This window comes from Rhinopithecus bieti, unplaced genomic scaffold, assembly GCF_001698545.2.
Source record: "Rhinopithecus bieti isolate Rb0 unplaced genomic scaffold, ASM169854v2 scaffold_762, whole genome shotgun sequence".
NCBI classification, from domain to species: domain Eukaryota; kingdom Metazoa; phylum Chordata; class Mammalia; order Primates; family Cercopithecidae; genus Rhinopithecus; species Rhinopithecus bieti.
This window is the reverse complement of record NW_016803282.1, coordinates 81,087-105,945: the sequence shown is the minus strand read 5'-3', so window position 1 is coordinate 105,945 and position 24,859 is coordinate 81,087. Positions and strand designations below refer to the sequence as shown.

The 24,859-nt window shown below is 33.1% G+C and overlaps 1 protein-coding gene across 2 annotated transcripts in view; it reads right to left on the bottom strand.

Annotated features, from left to right (window-relative positions):
• FSTL5 (follistatin like 5) overlaps positions 1-19,929 on the bottom strand; it is a 577,539-nt gene extending 557,610 nt beyond the window's left edge. Inside the window, exons 1-2 of one of the 2 annotated variants that reach the window (XM_017871750.1) lie at positions 19,896-19,929; positions 19,500-19,748 (exon numbers count right to left, since the gene is read on the bottom strand). In XM_017871750.1, coding sequence (XP_017727239.1) covers positions 19,500-19,743 — 244 coding nt within the window. In that variant the 5' untranslated portion in view covers positions 19,744-19,748; positions 19,896-19,929. The remainder of the gene's footprint in view (positions 1-19,499; positions 19,749-19,895) is intronic. The other variant, XM_017871745.1, reaches the window with a different exon arrangement.
• Positions 19,930-24,859: the final 4,930 nt, after the last annotated feature.

Here is a 24,859-nt window from a genome sequence, read left to right as displayed (position 1 = left end):
CAAAAAATAAAAATAAAAAAAATCTCATGGATTCTAGCACATACTTTTAAGCTCACAGGACTTGGCCCTTAAATATAAATCTTAGCATGAAATTGTAGGCGCAAAATATGAATGTGATGATTTTGTATCTTGAAACAGCTAAGGACTCAAGAGGATCATTTTCTTAAAATGGCTCCTAATTTCACTAAATCAACTGTTTTAGGAGTTTGTAGTTAGAAATGGAACTTTCTATTATTCTCAAAATGCAACCCAATATTGATTAGTGCTAAGAACTAATATAGAAATTATCCAATTTATTTATTTTTCTCAGAATAAGAAAATGTACTATTGAAATTTATTTCAAATTGTTTATGAAAGCCACACTGGTAGTGTACAATTTCCATGAAAATTCTTTATGTATTTTTTAAGACATATTCAGCAGGAACTCAGATTATAAAAGATATTCATGTTTTAGAAAACAAAACAGAAAAAAATCACAATAAACCCCAAAATATGTACACATCTTTACTTAGTTAAGAAAAAATATTAAAATTAATAATGATTGGAGAATTAACACCACTATAAATGTACTTTCTTATTTAATTTGTTCTTTAATATTAAAATCATTGATTCCTCAGTCAGTCAACTATGAAGACATATCAGTGTAACATGAATGCCAGGCTTTTAAAAAAGTCATTGGTATGTTGTTATAATATTTGAGAAAATAAAACTTAATAATATTACTATTAAGTTTCATGTAAATCTATGTATATGTATATTTTTAAATGTATATTTATGAATTACCTAAATCTTGCCTAACATCATGAATTTATTATTACACACCTATCATATAAAGGGGCAGTTGGAGACATTATGCTTTAACAAGCCTAATATCATGAATTTATCATTGCATAACTATCATATAAAAGGGCAGTTGGAAGATATGCTTTAACAAGCCTAATATATAAAAACACACTTTATACTAAAGTAAATTAGGAAAATTATCAGTTTGCTAAATAATTTTATTTTATAGATGTTCTTTCACATTATAGCTTCTTTGAAATTTTAAAATGATTTAATTTATATACTATTTCATAAACAATGTTGGACAATATTGTCTTTGCTTAACAATAGACTATATCTGCAAGGCACTTCATATGTTATAGTTGGTGTTTAGTTAAAAGTAACTGAACTTCTATGCTTACCTAGAGACGTTATTACCACATTGCAGATGTTCTGTGTTCAAAGAAAAGTTCCTTGAATGGCCTGTTTAAAAAATATCACTATAAAGCAGATGATGAGCCACTTTTATTTTGGAAAACGATTATGACCAAATTTTGTGAATATGTGTTCATTTATTTATTTATTTGCTTAGAAAAAAAATTCAAGAAACAAAATACTGGTTTTATTCTGCTGATGTGAAGACTCTGGGGACTCACAAGTAGGTAAGAATAAAGAGCATAACCTTTGCCACTGATGTTCAAAGCTAAGGAAACTCTGCGAATTAGACCAGTAGGGACCTAACTGAGATTGCCTGACAGAAGACCCTGACCCTTCAAAGTGCAACTAAGCAGAAGAGAGGACGAATTCATGAGAACGATTTCTTCTGACCAGTATGGGGCTTCTGATTCAGTATGTGGCTAAGCCTGGAAGCTTCTCTGGGCCCCACCTTTAAGCAGCAATGTTTTAATCTATGATTTTGACATATGAATTCTGAGTTAATGTCCAATATGTTTCAATCTGTGGTAAGTTCTCAGAATCAAAACTTCCAAACTCCCAACTGACTATAAAAGACAGAAATTTTAGGATAGAAGAGTGGAAAAGAGACTTGAGTGCCCTGAAAAAAAGACACACCTAAGTCTCCCATGAAAATTACAAGAAACCATTTGGAATCAAATCTTCACTGATACCAGGAATAATAATCATACTTTCTTTCTTTAGTACTAGTTATTGGTGGTTAAAGTAAAGAAATTCACCAGTCTCCAGAGGTAGGAACAATGGCACCACTGGAATGACCAGAACAAGATTCAGGGCAAGTAGTTTGGTGAAAAGATATGTTTTGAAATAGCTAGAGGCTTGCTAAAATTGTTCAGTTGCTCTAATTTTTTGGAAACGAGGTTGGAAAATGGCTGCTTTTATGTGCTTAACAGTTGAGTCTTAAATTTTCTTAAAAAAAAAGAAGTCAGTAGATTTGGTTATAAATGGCATCCCTGCCCAGCCTCTTCAAAAAACCACTCTGCAAGGATGTACTTCTGTCAGGATTACTGCTTTTAAGTCTCAAAGATGGATGAAATGGTTCCTCTTTGGTGAGGGAGAAACTGAAGTGAGGGAGGGATTTGCCTCTGAATAACAAAGGCAAGTATTTGGAAGAAAATTTTATAAATATTTATGATGACCTGGAGTCAAATACAGCAAATATTGCTTATATGATAATGTCTAGATGTCTAGATAAGATTTGTATTTCTTTCTTCATTTATTTATTTTTTGTTGCTGTTGCTGAAATAATCAGAATTACATGGAAAGGGCATGACATACTCTTTATTTTACAAATTTATAGATATATTTAAATGGAATTTGTTTCCATGCTTGCTGCTTCCAGTAGATGTAGACACAGCAGTAACAAATTTATACGGAGGTTGGTATGCATACTTACTATGGAATTAATGAACAAAGCTGTTGCTGTGTGATACACTAGTTATTTTGAGCTACAGAGATTGTGCCAATGTGTCGTGTAAATGTTTCCACTTGTTAAAATCTTTAAAGGCCAAAACATGTGCTATGTTACTCAGGCATATTTTCCCTAGGATTTTAAAGTAATTTTGACATAAATTTAATTAAATCCCCAAATCCCACTGTAATGTTTTACAGACTGTCATCACAGCTAAATGCCATAGTTATTATTCTGAATATGGAAAACACACTCTATACAAACTTACATGCTCTTTTATGTTTCACTAAAAGTGCAATTGATATGGGTCTATATGCCTTTTCAAGTAAAAGTTAAACAAGAATCGGTTCTATGGCCTTATACAGGGAATTAACACACACGATTTTATTTTGAAAATATGTAAATGTGAGGATATGCAAAAGACATTATGGGTTTTCATGGGGCATAAAACTCCACCTCAAGGCTACAGCTGTATGGTTAATATTCTGCCTTTGGGACTAGATAAATGCACAATGACCATACAGATACAATGCAAATGAGAAGTTCCAGAAGTTTTCTCCTTATAATATTCACTGTAGTCAAAATCTGCTATTCACCAGACATGGTTTTCTAAATTTTTTAATGTATGTATAAACTTCTGTATACACAGGTGCTGATACTATCACTTACTATATGAAAGTCAGGGTCAATGAACAGCATCTTTCTAGGTTTTCAGAGTAAACTTAGTAAGGTTGATGATGAGGACTTTTAAGGCAGACTGCCTACTTATTAAAACAATATGCAGTATCTTTCAAAGCTGCAGGAGGTTAACGTGCATGACAAAAGGTGTAGTTAATTCTCCACACATTCTTTTGAGTTCTAACATCCATGCTGTTGTTTTCTTAAGTACCTCATTTGCTGCTATATATATGGTTCTCATGGATCTCTGCTCCATCTTTTAACATCTCATACTTAGTAATAATAAACTGGCGAAAGAAAAAATTGGATGTCCATGAATAATGACTGCATATAACATGGCACATATATACTATGGGGAACAAGTTTCATTTACAAAAGGCAGATAGGTTTGTTTTGACATAGAATGATTTCAATGTCCCTGAATATCAGGGACCGATGTTAATCTAACCTAAAAGAATGAGAGTCTCCTGCAATGGAAAAAATATATATCATTGGCCATGAATTGATTTATCTCACCACTCACCTCTACCAATTTGGGAAAACTAAGACCGTGTTTATTTCTATCTTTGCAGAGAATAGATCTGCCACCTGATTAGTTCCAATACATGATTATCAGTGAATAATTTTAAAAAACTATATTTGTTCATACATATCTGTCCATGATACACATATGAACATATTTTATCTTTCTAGATATATTACATGAATTACTACCTAAAATCTTTTGACAAGCATGTAGCACTTTGAGCATTTATAAAATAATCAATTTATAAAATTAAGATATAATATTATTTCTTTCAATTAATTATAATAATGCTCAATTAAATTAATTCAATGTTCATCTATGTTTCNTTGGAAGATATGCTTTAACAAGCCTAATATATAAAAACACACTTTATACTAAAGTAAATTAGGAAAAATTATCAGTTTGCTAAATAATTTTATTTTATAGATGTTCTTTCACATTATAGCTTCTTTGAAATTTTAAAAATGATTTAATTTATATACTATTTCATAAACAATGTTGGACAATATTGTCTTTGCTTAACAATAGACTATATCTGCAAGGCACTTCATATGTTATAGTTGGTGTTTAGTTAAAAGTAACTGAACTTCTATGCTTACCTAGAGACGTTATTACCACATTGCAGATGTTCTGTGTTCAAAGAAAAGTTCCTTGAATGGCCTGTTTAAAAAATATCACTATAAAGCAGATGATGAGCCACTTTTTATTTTGGAAAACGATTATGACCAAATTTTGTGAATATGTGTTCATTTATTTATTTATTTGCTTAGAAAAAAAATTCAAGAAACAAAATACTGGTTTTATTCTGCTGATGTGAAGACTCTGGGGACTCACAAGTAGGTAAGAATAAAGAGCATAACCTTTGCCACTGATGTTCAAAGCTAAGGAAACTCTGCGAATTAGACCAGTAGGGACCTAACTGAGATTGCCTGACAGAAGACCCTGACCCTTCAAAGTGCAACTAAGCAGAAGAGAGGACGAATTCATGAGAACGATTTCTTCTGACCAGTATGGGGCTTCTGATTCAGTATGTGGCTAAGCCTGGAAGCTTCTCTGGGCCCCACCTTTAAGCAGCAATGTTTTAATCTATGATTTTGACATATGAATTCTGAGTTAATGTCCAATATGTTTCAATCTGTGGTAAGTTCTCAGAATCAAAACTTCCAAACTCCCAACTGACTATAAAAGACAGAAATTTTAGGATAGAAGAGTGGAAAAGAGACTTGAGTGCCCTGAAAAAAAGACACACCTAAGTCTCCCATGAAAATTACAAGAAACCATTTGGAATCAAATCTTCACTGATACCAGGAATAATAATCATACTTTCTTTCTTTAGTACTAGTTATTGGTGGTTAAAGTAAAGAAATTCACCAGTCTCCAGAGGTAGGAACAATGGCACCACTGGAATGACCAGAACAAGATTCAGGGCAAGTAGTTTGGTGAAAAGATATGTTTTGAAATAGCTAGAGGCTTGCTAAAATTGTTCAGTTGCTCTAATTTTTTGGAAACGAGGTTGGAAAATGGCTGCTTTTTATGTGCTTAACAGTTGAGTCTTAAATTTTTCTTAAAAAAAAAGAAGTCAGTAGATTTGGTTATAAATGGCATCCCTGCCCAGCCTCTTCAAAAAACCACTCTGCAAGGATGTACTTCTGTCAGGATTACTGCTTTTAAGTCTCAAAGATGGATGAAATGGTTCCTCTTTGGTGAGGGAGAAACTGAAGTGAGGGAGGGATTTGCCTCTGAATAACAAAGGCAAGTATTTGGAAGAAAATTTTATAAATATTTATGATGACCTGGAGTCAAATACAGCAAATATTGCTTATATGATAATGTCTAGATGTCTAGATAAGATTTGTATTTCTTTCTTCATTTATTTATTTTTTGTTGCTGTTGCTGAAATAATCAGAATTACATGGAAAGGGCATGACATACTCTTTATTTTACAAATTTATAGATATATTTAAATGGAATTTGTTTCCATGCTTGCTGCTTCCAGTAGATGTAGACACAGCAGTAACAAATTTATACGGAGGTTGGTATGCATACTTACTATGGAATTAATGAACAAAGCTGTTGCTGTGTGATACACTAGTTATTTTTGAGCTACAGAGATTGTGCCAATGTGTCGTGTAAATGTTTCCACTTGTTAAAATCTTTAAAGGCCAAAACATGTGCTATGTTACTCAGGCATATTTTTCCCTAGGATTTTAAAGTAATTTTGACATAAATTTAATTAAATCCCCAAATCCCACTGTAATGTTTTACAGACTGTCATCACAGCTAAATGCCATAGTTATTATTCTGAATATGGAAAACACACTCTATACAAACTTACATGCTCTTTTATGTTTCACTAAAAGTGCAATTGATATGGGTCTATATGCCTTTTTCAAGTAAAAGTTAAACAAGAATCGGTTCTATGGCCTTATACAGGGAATTAACACACACGATTTTATTTTGAAAATATGTAAATGTGAGGATATGCAAAAGACATTATGGGTTTTCATGGGGCATAAAAACTCCACCTCAAGGCTACAGCTGTATGGTTAATATTCTGCCTTTGGGACTAGATAAATGCACAATGACCATACAGATACAATGCAAATGAGAAGTTCCAGAAGTTTTTCTCCTTATAATATTCACTGTAGTCAAAATCTGCTATTCACCAGACATGGTTTTCTAAATTTTTTAATGTATGTATAAACTTCTGTATACACAGGTGCTGATACTATCACTTACTATATGAAAGTCAGGGTCAATGAACAGCATCTTTCTAGGTTTTCAGAGTAAACTTAGTAAGGTTGATGATGAGGACTTTTTAAGGCAGACTGCCTACTTATTAAAACAATATGCAGTATCTTTCAAAGCTGCAGGAGGTTAACGTGCATGACAAAAGGTGTAGTTAATTCTCCACACATTCTTTTTGAGTTCTAACATCCATGCTGTTGTTTTCTTAAGTACCTCATTTGCTGCTATATATATGGTTCTCATGGATCTCTGCTCCATCTTTTAACATCTCATACTTAGTAATAATAAACTGGCGAAAGAAAAAATTGGATGTCCATGAATAATGACTGCATATAACATGGCACATATATACTATGGGGAACAAGTTTCATTTACAAAAGGCAGATAGGTTTGTTTTGACATAGAATGATTTCAATGTCCCTGAATATCAGGGACCGATGTTAATCTAACCTAAAAGAATGAGAGTCTCCTGCAATGGAAAAAATATATATCATTGGCCATGAATTGATTTATCTCACCACTCACCTCTACCAATTTGGGAAAACTAAGACCGTGTTTATTTCTATCTTTGCAGAGAATAGATCTGCCACCTGATTAGTTCCAATACATGATTATCAGTGAATAATTTTAAAAAACTATATTTGTTCATACATATCTGTCCATGATACACATATGAACATATTTTATCTTTCTAGATATATTACATGAATTACTACCTAAAATCTTTTTGACAAGCATGTAGCACTTTGAGCATTTATAAAATAATCAATTTATAAAATTAAGATATAATATTATTTCTTTCAATTAATTATAATAATGCTCAATTAAATTAATTCAATGTTCATCTATGTTTCTCAATTTTTAAAATAGCAGTTTCTTTTATTTTAGGAAAAAATTTATTAAAATATAAAGTAAATGCCAACGACCCTGCAAATATCACATTGACTAAGTCAATCTGTATTCCATGATTTGAAGTCTGATAGATTAAAACATACACAAAATTAAAATATGTGTAACTTAGAAAAATTAAATTGAAAATATTTTAGCTGCCCAAAACTTTATACACTTTGTTTGTCTCAAAGCAGTTTCATTTGCCAAAGTTTAACCACAGCACAATGGCTAGTCTCAATAATGTTTACTTATAGCTTGCCTACGGAATTAGCAATAAAGTGATACAGTATTAGATATGCTTCAAGGTAACTGTTCATCCATACCATGTTTTGAAGAGTTGTCAATCTCCTTTTTTGTCATAAATAAACAAATTTTGTATAATTTGTCCTATGCCTACTTTAGTGACCGCTCATTGACCGGAAATGGAAAACTCATTGAAATTCAACAGTACGTCTATATGCTTTCCAAATACCCAGGAAAGGTGTGTCCTGGTTTACCAGCCTAAGTAGAATCCATTACTAATGGTTTAACTAAGAGGTGCAGATATAAATTGAATGCCAGCATTAAGAAGTTATCTCAAAAATATGTCATAAAATTTCCAGGATGTAGAGTTGGCTGGGGAGTTCATTTTGGTCCATACACAAGCTGAGGCTGAAGATCCCCATCAGGAGCTCTCTGGATACTAGAGTCTCTACAATAAAGCAGACATAACAAAATAATACTGCCCCTATGAGAGATGAAAAATAGGGCTTTGGATCCTTTCTTTAATTAGATTTTCTTCCTAGAAAAATAAAACTCCTGGTTAAAACAAATTCTTCAATTACTCAGTGCATTAATCTAAGCAGCTAACTCTATTTGGAGACAAGAATACCACCATGGAAGTCCATTGTCACTTTAAATTTGTGAACAGCAATATCATACTCCCTCAGCACTGCTAGAATTCCTACACTACACTAGCAGTCTTTTCTTCTTCTCTGTTATCTCATATTTTTTTCTCTCCTAAAATTTCCCAAACCTTCTCTGTTACTTGCAACTGATGCTTCATTTCTTATTTCTTTGAGAAAAATATAAGCCATCTGATAAGAATAACACATATTTATACCAAGAAATATACTCAGCTACCTGCATCCAATCTTGTTTTTCTTTTTTTTTACTGTTCAGTGAAGGAATAAGCCATGCTCTCATCTAAAGCTAAATCTGCCACTTATGCATTGGGTCTCATCCTCTCTACTACATCCAGAGGCTCTACTCCTGCAATTGCCCTGTTCCTCTTGCTGGATAATTTTTCCTTCTATGTTTCCTTATTCCCATCCACCTCTCCCTCCTGACAATTACACACATATATTGAATACTGAATACTGAACATTGAATATAGGTGTGTAGTTATCAGGAGGAAGAGGTGGATGGGAATAATTTTTTTAGAATAAAAATTTCCTAATGATCTTGGTATCTCATTTCCTCAGCTCTTATTTTCTGCTTTACCAAAAGTTAACTGTGGCCTTAAAGTTTCCAAATCAATGCTCATTTCTCAAATCCTCATCATACTTGATTTCAGCAGCAATTAATTCAGCCCAATCTTCCATTCTCCTTACGACTTTTTTCCCTGCCTTGGTTCTTCTTCTGCAACACTGGTAGCTATGCGTCTGTCTCCTATGCTTGCTTCTGCTTTTCTTCATGACATCCAAAGACTGAAGTGCACCAGAGTTCCATCCTCAACTCTTCATTCTTCTCAATCTGCACTATTTCTTTACTTCATCCTAACTATACAGTCCCTTGGCATTTTCTCTTTATTGTCATACTTACAGCTCCTAAATATATGCCTTCCTGATCCAAACTGTATTAATTTCTACATGAATATCCAACTGCACAAATGACACTTTTGTTTGCTTGTCTAAAAGATTAATCTGAAATCACCATATACCTGTATATATACTCTCCTTGCATACATTAACAAGGAGATTCTAGTGTTTTACATTTCAGTAAATAGCTCCCCAATCTTCTGTTTGCTTAGCTAGTTTCTTTAATTACCGTGAACTCCATACTCAGTCTGTGGCAAATTAGGTCAGATCGTCTGAAAACATTTTATCAGTGGCACTTCTGTCATCTTAAATGAAATTACCATCACCTCTATATCTCTTTTGGATAATCACAAAAAGGCCCAAATTGAGCTTCCCTCTTACAGCTTGCTTCTTCATACTAATGAATTCTAATATAATCTAAGCATAGAAATAATTTATGTCCAGCCTTGGCAAATTTTTTCCACTTAACCGGACTACAAGGAAAACACTTTATTTATTTTTTCTATAAATCTGCCACAATTCTTAATGTATTATTCTGAACTCAAATATAAATTATGAATTTACTGCCACATTTTGATCTTTTTCCTGATCTGTCACTTGATAGCAACCAAGTTGTTATCCTCATCCTTTAAACATTACTTACAGATGTATTCCCACACTTTTGCCTGTGAACTTCAAATCACAGTAATTGGAAAAGAAGCTTTGAAAATAAGTATCAGCTGTTTGAATCAACCATGATACCACTTTGTATATTACATCTCTACATAAAATTATTATGGATTTTTGAAAATCATTATTGATTTATGTTAGAAATAAGCAAAGTGAAAATTTCCATTCAGTATCTCCACCCTTAACACAAAGTTTTATGCTAGAACTATCTGTTAATAGTCTTTTCTCTATAAATTGTTTTATATGTGTATAATTGTGAGGAGATTTGGAGCCAAACATCTTATTCAGGGTACATATTCAAATTATAACCTAATTATGGTTCAATATTGTTTCTACATATTGAAGACTTTATTTCATCTTGGTCTGGAGAGTACATCTATTCAAGAACTTTGGCAATCATTTGTGTGCTCTTTAGCTATGGTGATGAGCAAAACGCATTGAAAAAATGTGATTACAATGCATGTTCAGGGGGGCTTTTGGAAAGATATTGTACTAACTACTAGAAATTCACATATTGACTAAAGGCACTTAAAGAAACAAGTTCTTAAAGTGATTGTCACATAAAGAAAGACATGACATGTGGAGCTTCTACTGGAACACATAGCAGTCAATATATGAATGCTTTATCGCAACCAGAGGGCCGATAAATAATTTCTAGCAAGATGATATGATGTCTTAAACTAAAACAATTAGCATATTACTGCATTAAATTGAATTTTTTAAAAATTGATTTGAAGACGGTTTTTTAAACTTTGCTTAACCTATATGAAAAGAGCAATATTGTTAATTATTCATGCATTTTTCATCATTCTGGAAAGTGCAGAATTTTCTTTATTTAATGTAATTCCATCCAAACACTTTTTTTTCACATAACTATCTGGATGATAAGACACAAAGCTTTTCACTTTTCTCATTTGGTTTTAAAATTTTTATCAATAAGCTTTCCTATGCTCTCTGAAATATCTGTGGGTGCTCTTCAGAAAGAATTTCAGAAGTGAAATATAAATCAGACTAATAGAGAACACTTTTCAACTGTATTTTCTAGAACATTTTATCCTCAATTACATAGTCTGAATATAATCAATGAAAAGTTTTTTTATCACTGTGTTTTGCACAGAAATATAGAAGAAAAATCAATTATATTGAAAAAATTGTAAAAGACATTCTTTGCTTTTCAATATTTTGTAAGTTACAGAAATATTGCATTCAGCATTTGACAAGAGGATACTGAGAAAATGAATATGATAAGTGAAATGTCTATGGGAGGTGATATGGTTTGATTGTGTCCCCATCCAAATCTCAACTTGAATTGTATCTCCCAGAATTCCCACATGTTGTTGGAGGGACCCAGAGGGAAGTAATTGAATCATGGGGGCCAGTCTTTCCTGTACTATTCTCATGATAGTGAATAAGTCTCACAAGATCTGATGGGTTTATTAGGGGGTTGTGCTTTTGCTTCTTCCTCATTCTTCTCTTGCCACCATCATGTAAGAAGTGCCTTTCAGTTCCTACCATGATTCTGAGGCGTCCCCATCCATGTGGAACTGTTAAGTCCAATTAACCTCTTTTTCTTCCCAGTCTCGGGTATGTCTTCATCAACAGTGTGAAAATGAGCTAATATGGTAAATTGGTACCAGTAGAGTAGTGCATGGCTGAAAAGCTACCTGAAAATGTGGAAATGACTTTGAAACTGGGTAACAGGCAGAGGTTGGAACAGTTTGGAGGGTTCAGAAGAAGGCAGGAAAATGTGGGAAAGTTTGGAACCTCCTAGAGACTTCTGAATGGCTTTGACAAAAATGCTGATAATGATATGAACAATAAGATCCAGACTGAGGTGGTCTCAGATGGAGATGAGAAAATTCTTGGGAGTTGGAGCAAAGGTGACTCTTTATATGTTTTAGCAAAGAGACTGGTGGCACTATGCCCCTGCCCCAGAGATTTGCGGAGCTCTGAACTTGAAAGAGATGATTTAGGGTATCTGGTGGAAAAAATATCTAAGCTGACTTCAAATTTTTCTTGAAAAAATTTCAAGAGCTGACTTAGGTGCCATTAAAAGCATTCCATTTTAAAAGGGAAACAGAGCATAAAAGTTCAGAAAATTTTCAGCCTGACAATGCAGTAGAAAAGTAAAACGCATTTTTGAGGAGAAATTCAAGCCAGCTACAGAAATTAGCATAAGTAGCAAGCAGCCTAATGTTAAACTCCAAGACCATGGGGAAAATGTCTCTGGGCCATGTCAGAGACCTTCATGGCAGCCCCTTCCATCACAGGCCTGTAGGCCCAGGAAGAAAAAGTGGCTTGGTGGGCTGGGTCCAGGGTCACTGTGTTGTGTGCAGCCTATGGGTATGGTGCCCTGTGTCCCAGTCACTCCAGCCATGGCTGAAAGGGGCCAAGATACAGCTTGGACTGTGACTTCAGAGGGTAGAAGCCCCAAGCCCTGGCAGCTTCCATGTGGTATTGAGCCTGTGTGTGCACAGAAGTCAAGAATTGAGGTTTGGGAACCTCCATCTAGATTTCAGAAGATGTATGGAAACGCCTGGATGCCCAAGCAAAAGTTTGCTGCAGGGACGGAGCCCTCATGGAGAACTTCTGCTAGTGCAGTGTGGAAGAAAAATGTGGGGTCAGAGCCCCGACACAGAGTCCCTACTGGAGCACCACCTAGTGGAGCTGCGAGAAGAGGGCCACTGTCTTCCAGACCCTCGGATGGTAGATCCACTGACAGCTTGCACTGTGCACCTGGAAAAGCCACAGATACTCAATGCCAGCCATGAAAGCAGCCAGGAGGGAGTCCGTACCTTGTAAAACTACAGTGGCAGAGCTACCCAAGACCATGGGAACCTGCCTGGATGTGAGACCTGGAGTCAAAGGAGATCATTTTGGATATTTAAAATTTGTCTGCCCTGCTGGATTTTGGACTTGCTAGGGCCCTGTAACCCCTTGGTTTTGGCCAATTTCTACCACTTGGAATGGCTGTATTTACCCCAATACCTGTACCCCCGTTGTATCTAAGAAAGAACTAGCTTGCATTTGATTTCACAGGCTCATAGGTGGAAGGGATTTGCCTTGTTTCAGATGAGACTTTGGACTGTGGACTTTTGGGTTAATGCTGAAATTAGTTAAGACTTTGCGGGACTGTTGGGACGGCATGGTTCATTTTGAAATGTGAGAACATGAGATTTGGAGGGACCGGGGTGGAATGTCATGGTTTAGCTGCGTCCCCACCCAAATCGCAACTTTAATTGTATCTCCCAGAATTCCAGATGCTATGAGAGAGACAAAGTAGAAGAAAAACTATTTGAACTGATGAAATATTATTGATTTTTTGTCACTTTTGACTATTGTGCCCATGACTAGTAGTGGAATATCCATACTTCCATTAAAAAACACAAACTAAAATAGTAAGCTCAAACACATATTTCACATCTTGAAACTAAGAAAAAAGAAACAGCATGAAAATGTATAAAAACAAGATAAGACTATCTAATTATTTGAATGTTAAAGTTAATTCTTATATATACGTTACAGGGGAAAATTTGACAGAAATTAAATGCAGTAACAAACCCACTGCATAATCACTAAAATTTTTTTGGGGGGGGGCAATGTAGTGGAGTGGTAAAATAATATTAAGTTATAGATCTGATAGATATTCTATTTGTCATAAAAGATAAACAAAATTAACCTGCAATAAATCATCAGTAAGAAAGATGACAAGGAGTTAAAGTTTTACAAATGTCACTCACTAACAAATATATTTCCAAACTCACTGTAGTTACTTTTTCTTTAAATATAATTATCTAAAATCAGAAAATTGACCACCACCAATTAGCCTATTATAATCTTGTAAACTCATTTCTATGTTAATTTGACCAGATATAAGACTATAATCCAATATAAACTCAAAAGAAAATATGTATGACTTCACAGACTCAAGTCTGAAAATTTATTATAATCAAATGTGTCATTTACTAAAGTTCTAGTCTTAAACCCAATAATAATTTCTTATTGTGTTCCTCTGTTGGTCAATAACTACATTAAATGCATGATTTAATCTTCACCAATACCATAGATGGTAGGTTGCTTCTAAATGATGTCAAGTATTCATATAGAAATCACTATTAAAAGTAAAATGTATTAAGAAACATAGGCAAGTGAGATATTACAATATTGTAGCCTTAGGCAGACACACTTGGAACAAACATGCACTAAATGGGAAGCCTCTGCCCTTGGTTCCTGTCCCAGTTCAGGTTAACTTACTGTGAGAATGTTGACAGGCCATTTTTAAAACTGTAAGTTTGTTGCCTTCACTATAGTATATTGGCTTGTTAAAATGATTAATTAATAATTTAACATTTGTGAAAGTGTTTTGAAATAAATAATACTTAATTTGTTATTATTATCACTACTCCTGCTGGCATTCTTTGTATCTCTTTCCCCCATAATCCCCTTCACCCTTTCCCTACCTGTCTCTCTTCTTTTCTTTTCAATTTGTCTCCCTTTCTCCCACCTTCCCACTCTCTGGTAACATTTGTTGAATAGTCCTAATGTCTAATATCCCAAAATCCCAAAATGATTGACGAGTCTGCCTAAGTATTAATCACCTCTTTTAGATTATTTTACTATACATATATACAACATTTATCATGTATCTACTATGTATTTATAAATGGCAGGTAAACATATCATATATGTAAGGTTTCACATCACCAAATTAAAAAATGTTAACATAGATGTGCCAAACATAAAAGATTAATAAAATTGGTTTTGATGTTGTGGGTACTAAGTGAATTCAGAGGAACTGTCAACACTGTGTGCCAGTATTCTGGCCTCAAAAAAGTTTATCTACATTTCTTATTGCCCAAATTATGTATTTCATCATCAACCTGCAGTTTCAGTTGGCTAATACTGACTACAAAAACAAAACAGAACAAACAAACAAAAATCTGGATATCATTTTCAGTGTATATAGATTTACTCAGGCTGCTATTTTGTTTAAATGGTATAAAAGGCTGTATTAACATAAAACAGAAGCTTTACAAAGGTGCCCTTACTAAAAAAAAAAAAAATACATGTGGATTAGCACATGACATTTACTAATATATTTTAAAATACATCTAGCAGCCAGTTTTTTAGCCTAAAATCTACAAATTCCTTCTTTAAAAAAAAGAAGAAAATTAAAAATCAGGTAAATTAACTAATTTCAATATGTAATACAAAAGTCTGTTCAGATTATGTCTCAAAAATGGAAACAATGTCAGATCTCATGCTAATCGTGCACAGATAGCTGTGACAACCATATTTCTCAAGTTGTTATTGTTTGCGATGCACATTTAAGTGCACAGAACATTTGCGTTTATGGCAGTTTTATTCTCAGCACAGTAAATAGCAGAAGGGTTTCTGTTCAATTGACTCTCATAAAAGGTTTAAATCCCTGTTCATTCTGGCATAGGTTATATCTTGAGTTTCTTACTCCAGTTTACATCTATACTCTGAGTAGTATAGATGTTTTGTATGAGGGAATGACCAGATGCCAGGGTGAGAGGAAATTGTGCTTGCTTTAAGGGATGTTGTGAATTGCTGCAGTTAGAAAGCCCTTTGTGAGGGAAATGACTTTAAGGCAGAACTGTCTCATCACAAAAATGAACAGCTAGGCGTTTTATAAAAATAGAATGTTTTATGTTACGTTGAGCATTATCACAAAGCATCTGATGCCAATAAACAAATACTACAATATTCTATATCCGATATAGCCAGCTATTTCATGATCAAATAAATGTGAATAGGAATAAATTAGAAAAATATTATATTCATAGGTATATTGTTTATTTTATCTATAGTTCTACAAATCATAAATCACTAAAAAGTTCTTGGTAAATTTACATGTATATTTAAAAGTCAATAGTAATAAAAAATGTTGAGATTACCACAGAGGCATTTCAATATGTAACTCAAGTAATAGAAAGACGATATACAGGTATAGGTATACATAAAAATATTTTATATAGAAATGTAGATGTTTTAACATGGATTTTAACTTTAAAACAATGCATCAATACACCCAATTCTACAAATATGAATTATTTTAATAATTTTTTTTTTTCTTTTGAGACAGAGTCTTGCTCTGCCACCCAGGCTGGAGTGCAGTGGCATGATCTCCGCTCAGTGCAACTGCAACCTCCGCCTCCCAGGTTCAACCAGTTCTCTGCCTCAGCCTCAAAATACCTGGGATTACAGGCGCCTGCCACCACGCCCAGCAAATTTTTTTGTATTTTTTTTAGTAGAGACGGGGTTTCACCAAGTTGGCCAAGCTGGTCTTGAACTCCTGACCTCGTGATCCACCCACCTCAACCTCCCAAAGTAGTGGGATTTCAGGTGTGAGCCACTGCACCCGGCCTTAATAAGTTTAAACATAAATGTCAAATATAAATCTGATATAAACAAACAGGACTTACCTTAAAGTGCAAATCAGTAAGGAATAATGCAAATCTTGCTTTCTTTAAAAACTTTTATGTATCTTCCAGTATTTTTCCAGGAGAAAATTTTCTTCGTGAGATGCATTTGTCAGAAATTATACAAACATATCCCATGTATCTTTACCCAGCTTCTCTTAAAGGTAATATTTTGTATTATTAGAGTACAATATCCTAACCAGGATATTGACTTTACCACTATCCCTAGGTCTTACTAAGACTTCCTGTTTTATTTCCACCATTTGCATATATATTTAGTTCTACTTAATTTTACCACATATGTAGGTCTCTGTATTCATCAAGATAGTCAAGAAGATACAGAAGAGTAAAGATCTGCTACTAATTTTTTAAATAAATTTTAAAGTACCAAAATCTTTTACAGCAGGGGTTAGCAAACTTTTCTGAAAAGATCCACATAAGAAGACATTTGGCATTTAGAGGTCGTAAGATCTCTATTGCAACTACTCAACTCTCCTTTCCCAATGGGTGTAGCTGTGTTTCAATAAAACTTTACAGAAAAATACAGATTGTGAACTGGATTTGGCCAACCGTTTTTTAACATTCTAAGGTTTTCACAATCACCTTTTAAAAATCTAAAAGTAGCAAATATATTTTCTGGTTTTTTTTAATTTACCTTTTCATTTTTTTCTTTAAAAAATATCTAAATGAATATTCAGTTTTGCAGTTCTTTAACCTAATATTTTGATTTGCTTCTTCCACTGGGCCACTAGAGCAAGCAATATAACTTGCTGAAACTCCACAAAAAATATAATTCACAATTATAAGATTAATTTTAGCTATCAAATTAATATCAGGCCTCAGCTTTACAGAATCTTCTTTTACAATCAAAACTTGGCCCAATGCACACTAATAAGACAGGCAATTTATTGTTTTGGTTTATATTATTTACTGCCTTCTGACGAAATAAAGTCATTTTATGAGTTAGCTGTATATTAGGCAAAACACCAAGTTAAGTATCTAAGTGAAAAAAAGACCCATAATTTCTGAGACCTGGAAAATATGCAAACCCTTGGTAAATAATCCAGACAGTATAAATGAAATTTTAATACTACACATGATGAGAAAGTATTTTTAAGTAACAATAGATCTAATAAATATGTTTAGTATAAGACTGAAGTTCTTCAAACCATTACTTTATATGTTTACTTTATAATAAAATCAATCTATTGTTCATCTATCCTATCCTGACATTGAATGGCATTATGCCTAAGCATACAGCTACAAAACAGAACATTAAATACACCAAACTATTTTTTCCACATGATATTTATATATGTTTATTTACTTGTTTTTTTTGAGACAGAGTCTCTCTCTGTTGCTTAGGCTGAAGTGCAGTGGCACAATCTCGGCTCACTGCAAACTCCACCTCCTGGGTTCAAGAGATTCTCCTACCTCAGCCTCCCGAGTAGCTGGGATTACAGGCACCCACAATCATTCCCAGCTAATTTTTGTATTTTTGTAGAGACAGGGTTTTATCATATTGGCCAGGCTCGTTATGAACTCCTGACCTCAGGTGATCTGCCCACCTCGGCCTCCGAAAGTGCTGGGATTACAGGCATGAGCCACTGTGCCGGGCCCCCACATGATATTTAATATTATGTGTTTCCATATGGATGTCAGGTGAACAAACCTTCAACTTGAGAATATGACGCTAAGTTAAAATATTTGAATAGTTACATATTATATATTATGCACATAATTTCATAGTGTCAGGTATCAGTGCAATAGTATAATTTCCACTGTACCATCTTGTGTCAAAATGACAGAAGAAAAATTCTCTAATATTTTACAAACATTAAGTATTTGTAAAATAGATTTGATAGAAAAGGGAATTGAACTAAACTTGAAATCTAGTATCTGTTATCCTTTTGATAAAAGAAGGGAATTTACTGTCATAAAATTCTCTGCACATGTATATAAGAGGCACACAGTACACTACGGTAAGTAAATTATCCTAGTTACTTCAAATGTGTTAAAGGATTTCTAGCAGCAACAATAACAGAGCATTGCATCTTGCATCATCTGAAAAGCTCTGCATATCATTTTTAAATCACGTCGGAAATAATATTGTGTTAGAGTAAGTTTGAAAAAGGATAATTTTAATTATTCAATTTACCTTAATAGGTGGATGAGTGGAGTATAATAAAATTATTTTCAGCCATACATTTAAGCTAGGAATAAAATATTAAACAAGTTTTAAGTATAAATACATTTCAGAAATATTCTGAGAAACTGGGACTTGGCACTGACCAAAGATTAGAAATCAGATTCGTTATTGATGGAAGTTCTACACATTTAACTCTAGAATTTCAGACTGAGTCATGACTATAAATGAGAAAATATTTCCAACAGCATGAACAATAAAACAACAAATAAATGTATAAAAATTGAATAATGTTAAAACTGTTCAATGATTTATTTATATGGCATGTAAAAATAATGTATTGAATTACAAATTCAGTACTTTTCTATAAACCAATTGATTTTCAAATGCATGAAAGTGAATACCAGTACTTTAAAATTTTTAAACCATGGTTATCTCTGATTCACTAATGAGATTTAGCATGAGTTCTTCTAGTTATTTCAGTGGGCATCTACTGGTTCCATATAATTTGAATTACGTGGTGCAAACTGAAACCATCATTTTTAATCAGGAAGGAATGAAATGTTATCACAGCATGGCTTGGCCCTCACTAGTCCCTCAATTCCACTCCAAGTGCTTTTTACTGGTTGAATTTGGCCTGTAGACTGAATTGGCCACCCTGTGTCCCTAAGATAATTCATGATTGGGAAGCCATATGGTGCAATGCTGAAATCTATATTAAATTTTGAGTCATATTTTGGCCAGCTTTATTCTTATAACTGAATATCAGAACTGTTTCCATGTAAATTTCCACACACTGCTACTTAGTGGAGCACTTAGGCTATTTTGTTTTTCTTTTCCTTTTTAGACCCTTGCTGATATACAATTGCTAGCGTTTAATCTTAAAGGCACTAGTTGAGAAAGAAAAGAAATAGAGTGCGGTGACACTTAAGCTTCACCCTGCATTTACCTTTAAAGAAGCAGTCTTCATTGTGAACAATGGTAATCTTTTCTTTTTTCAGGCAAGCAGCTCTGTGCACTTCACAGTGGTTTTCATAGAATTCTCCATCAGATCCACACACAGGTTTGTAGTGCCGTTTGCAAAGGTCCATGCAGGCACATTCTGCTTGCCCGGTCTCTCTGCCGATAACACAGTGTCTTCCCAAACCACAGTACTTATTTTCACAAGATCCAAAAGGGCCATCCTGAATCATAAATCCTAAAGAATTAAAAAAAATTGAAAAACTTTTGGCTCATTTGTCCAAATAATATATGCATTTCAGAGTATCAAATGGAAAACAAGTGTTCTAAGAAAAGCATAGTATCATGTATTCAGGGCTCAATTTTCAGTGGTGGAGATGCTTACATAAATAACTGCACACGAACTTTCTCAAAATGCTTTCGGCATTCTTCCCTTCTTCCTCTCCTCTCCTTGAGCTCTCTTCTCCCTCCCCAGAGGAGTGTAGTGCTTAGTGACAAGGTCTGTAAAGCTAAACTGCCTGAGACCAAATCCTGGCTTGACCGTTTACTAGTTTTATGTTTTGGATAAATTCCTTCCTTGTGCCAAGTTGTCCCATCTGTAATATGGGAATAATAGTATGGACCATCTCTAGAGTTGTTCAAACTATTACATGTAACAATCCATAGAAAGCACATCCTTGGCACATGATAGATGTTTCATAAATGTTAGCTTTTACAGTAACAGAATTGTAGATAGGAGAAAGTAAATGTATACATACAAGGCAGAAAATGTAAGGAGACAGGAGTGGAAAATAACTGTCTCTTGAAAACTGTTTGATATAATGATCCTTTCTTATTTTGACCTTTGCCACCTGACAATCACTGATGCATATCATGATTAAATCAACAAATCATGAAGAATTATATTTTCTTGTTACTTATATAGTCTAATAAACTCAATTTGCATCAGAAACGTTTAAGTGAATCCAGCAGTCTTGTACTAAGGCTGAAATTAGCAACTTCAATTCCTTATGCTTCTCTAGGCAGATTTAGCTTTGAGAATTTTAGAAAATGAAAAACGGCAGTAAATTGAATATACATACGCACATACATACACATAGATATGTATACACATATGTATACACATATACATGTATATATATATTTAGCATCAATGACACTGATGTATTGAAAAAAAGTAAATATTTGAAAGGTCACAAGCACAACTTAGAGTAATTTTTTGAGTATTTAGTATATATTAATATTTTCAGCTGTTTGTTTAAGCCTTTGCTACATAACAGCATCATAATAATTAAGAACATGGATTCTGATCCAGAGTTTAAATCCCTAGTTGCAAGCTTTAGGGCCCCAGGTGGTTACTTAACACATCTATAACTCAGATATAACTCAGGTTCCTCATTTGTAAAATAGGGATAACAATACTGTATCCTCATAGTTTTATCAAGATTAGAGGGTTGCAACTGGCACATATAAAACTCCTTGTAAGTGTTACTTATTATTCTTATCAGCTCTTCAAAAATTGGTTTTGATAAGGACATAAATATGTGAATGGAAATGTATTTAATCAATTTAGTTCTTTTTTAAAGGAAGCTCATACATTAATTTTATTTTCATATTTATGCATGCTTTTTCTAATGGAATTTAAATTAGCAAAATTAAAATTGCACAAAAGATCAACACTACCACTGGCATATTTTTTAAAAAACTAATTTATATTTTCTGATAGCAGTGAAAATTAGAACAAATCTACTTGTAAAAAATTTCAAACTATTTCACTCTTTGATAAAATATTATAATTATTGATGAAGCATTCCATGAAATTTAAAACAAATAGATGGAAAAATAATTTATTGAAAAGATATTTTCGATGTATCTCCAATGTTATTTTAAATGTTGATAACTCACTGAAATATTTTAATACCTGGGTGATGAAATAATCTGTATAACAAATTCTCATGACACCCATTTGCTTATGTAACAAACCTGTACATGTACGCCTGAAATTAAAATTTAAAAAAATTTGTACAAAATATCAATTTTGGAAAATTTATGTAATGCAGTAGTTCTTGAATTTTGGCATGCTTACAATCACCCAGAGAAGTTGTTAATACACAAATTATTTTCTCCACCTCACCCCAGAATTTCTGATTCAGTAGATCTCGAGTCTAGTCCAAGATTTATATTTCTAACAAGTTCCCAGGTGATGATGATATTGCTGCTTCCAGGACCAAACTTTAGGGCACTGACTTACTGAAATCCTAACTCATAATTAAAATATATAACACTAAGGGAAAGACTAGGTGAATAATTTTAAAATGCTCTTAAGTGGAAAAAGATGAGAAGTTAATGCTATAATCAAAACCTTATAAAATAATGCAATTATTTGGAAGATACTAGGAAAAGAAATTTAAAAATGAACATAGTTGATTAGCAAGGTTGACATGGTATTGGGTAAGTTTTGCTATTTTTACTTGATTGCTTTTTCATGTTCGATATGCTAAATTAAATAAGCAGGAGTCCATTAGCTTGAAGCTGTCACTGTATTTTGAGTTCCTAAGTAAGAAACTGTACCCTAACTTATCAGTACGTAAATAAGCCAAAACTAATTTTAGGAATATATTTTTGTAACAAACTACCAGGTTTCAGCCAATCACAGGAAACCAATTTATCAGATCAGTTTCAAAAAAGGCAAATGCTTCATCCAACCATGGCCAAATAACATAGATGCCTAGTGGTAGCCAAGCAGGTCATTTATTTACTTTGGTTCTGTGTTTGGCCTGTAATAGCTCACCGCTAGGTGGAGCTTTCTGAATCTCTTCTGGTCCCGAGTGTTGCCAGATTGCTGAATTGTTCTTTGTGCAAACAAACTCCGTTAAATTTAATTTATCTGAACTTTCAAAAAAAATTAATGTGCTAAAAGAAAGTCCAAAATTACATCAATTATTACTATAAAATAAAGAAGAATACTTTAATGTAAAGTATAAAAATACTGATTTCGAAATAGAAAAATATTTCCCCGTCCTTATGCCAGTATTGAATTAAGCAAATTGTTGATTTAATGTTTATAGAGTCTATATGGGGCTGCCATTATAATAGAGAAATTTGATTCACATACTTACATTTTGTATAATTTTATATCTTTTTTTTACTATCAAACAATGAGTTAAGATTTTTCAAGGGAGTGTTTTATTTTAGAATTGAAGAGTAAGCTAATGTTTTAAAAGTCTGATCATTTTACATTTTAGTCACAAATTGAGGTAGCTTTCTGAATCAGTGCAATTTCCCAATTTTAGAGGAATGCTCTACTATAACATGTCATATCTACCACATATATGTTGGTCACAATATTTCTCATATTTTCTCTTAAATCCTTTCTCTTAAAGCCTGTACTCTAGTTCAGAGATTTGAATTAGGATATTTTCCATTTTGTAGAAGTTAATGAACTATTTTACACTAGCTAGAAGCTGTGTGTTGCATGTAACTGCTACAATTAAAAGAAATTTAATTAATTCATATGCAATCCAAAGAAAGCTCGTATTATGTAAATGAATAGCTAGAACATACCCTTTCTGACAGTAATTATCCATGACTAATGCCGAACTTAAGTTTCAGCTGAGATTAAATCAATTTAATCTGATCAACGTGTCAAAGATTTCTTCTAAGTACATTCAGTCAGATAACACACTAAATGAATTTTAATCAAGAACTTATATCCTGGTAGCTTATAGCTTGATAAAATAGCATTTGTTCCCCAAAAGGATTATATATTTAACAAGTTCATATTTTATAAGTATTATTCCTTCAGAGCATTACAAAACTTCCACAAATTTAAAAAGAGATAAAATATTAAAAGATTAAACATATCAAGCAATAACAAAATAATTCCCTATTATTCTAAGATGGCATTATCAGATTCTCAATAATCAATACAATTATCTTAAAATATATATTTATGTTTATATTCTTGTCTATATCTAATATATCAGCTGATATGTACAGAGTGGATCTAAATTGAAATAAACTTTAATTTTAATAAAATACAATTATTTTTATGAGCAAGGTGGTATGCTGGTTGGTATAGGATACACAAAAAGAATAATCATTGACACTTGACTTCAAGTGGCTTACAAAGAGCATAGGACAGGACTTGAACATGCTTAAGTAGAGAGGCTAAGATATAGGGGGACATTTAAGGGCACAAAGGAGATTGAGATAGTGTGAGACCTCACAAACAATGTACCATGCAATACAAACAATTGAGGTTTTGTTTAAAGAATGATTTAAGATTCCAATGGCTGATAAGAGGATATACAGGGCATGGAATAGACAGATGCAGGATTTAAAACAATAATAAAAGAGGGAGGAAAGAACCAGATTTTGAAGTTAGTTGTTTTAATGTGGAATANTGTTTAAAGAATGATTTAAGATTCCAATGGCTGATAAGAGGATATACAGGGCATGGAATAGACAGATGCAGGATTTAAAACAATAATAAAAGAGGGAGGAAAGAACCAGATTTTGAAGTTAGTTGTTTTTAATGTGGAATATTGATATATTAATTTGAGGTGCTCATTAGCTCATAAAATGTTTTATGTTAAAGTACAAAATGTAAGTATTATGTTCACAATTATTTGTTAAAAAGAATAACAGATTTTGGTCATGGAACAGAATTTGAGTCCTTGCTTTTCCATTACACTCTGGTGTGACCTCAGCCAGGCTGCAATCCCTTTGGACCTTCTGTTTTAGTAGTAAAACAAGAGGTCACCGGCACTTTATCTTTGGATTTGCTCTCATCCAAAACATCCTTTAATTTAATAATGCTCAGCAAAATGCAGTTCTAATGAAAGCTACTGCATGGTGAGTATATTTAGTAAGTTTTCTCTATAATGTCTAGTATTTAGAGTTCACCTGCCTTGAACAATCATATACTTGTCTAATTTAAATCATATTTACAAACTCTAGAAATAGCCTCAGCTATGCAAAATACAGGAGAATTTTGACTTCAATTTTCTAAATTACGCTTCTAAGACTTTGATTTACTTTTTGTTTCATGCTAATATGGTGCAAAAGTAATTGTGGTTTTGCCATTACTTTCAATGGGTTTTACAATTTGAGTTTAAAATCAGAATCCTCTATTTGTATTTTGACTACAAGTATGATTTTAGGCAAGTCAGTTAAAATCTCTGAACTTCAGTTTTCCCATTTAACTAAAACATAGTAGGAACTCAGTAACTATTACTGCCATGAATATGTAAAATGAAGACAATAATAATTATCATAATAATAATATTATGTGGTTGTTAAGAATCTTAAAATGATGCACTGAAAATTCCTGGTATAGGATATCTG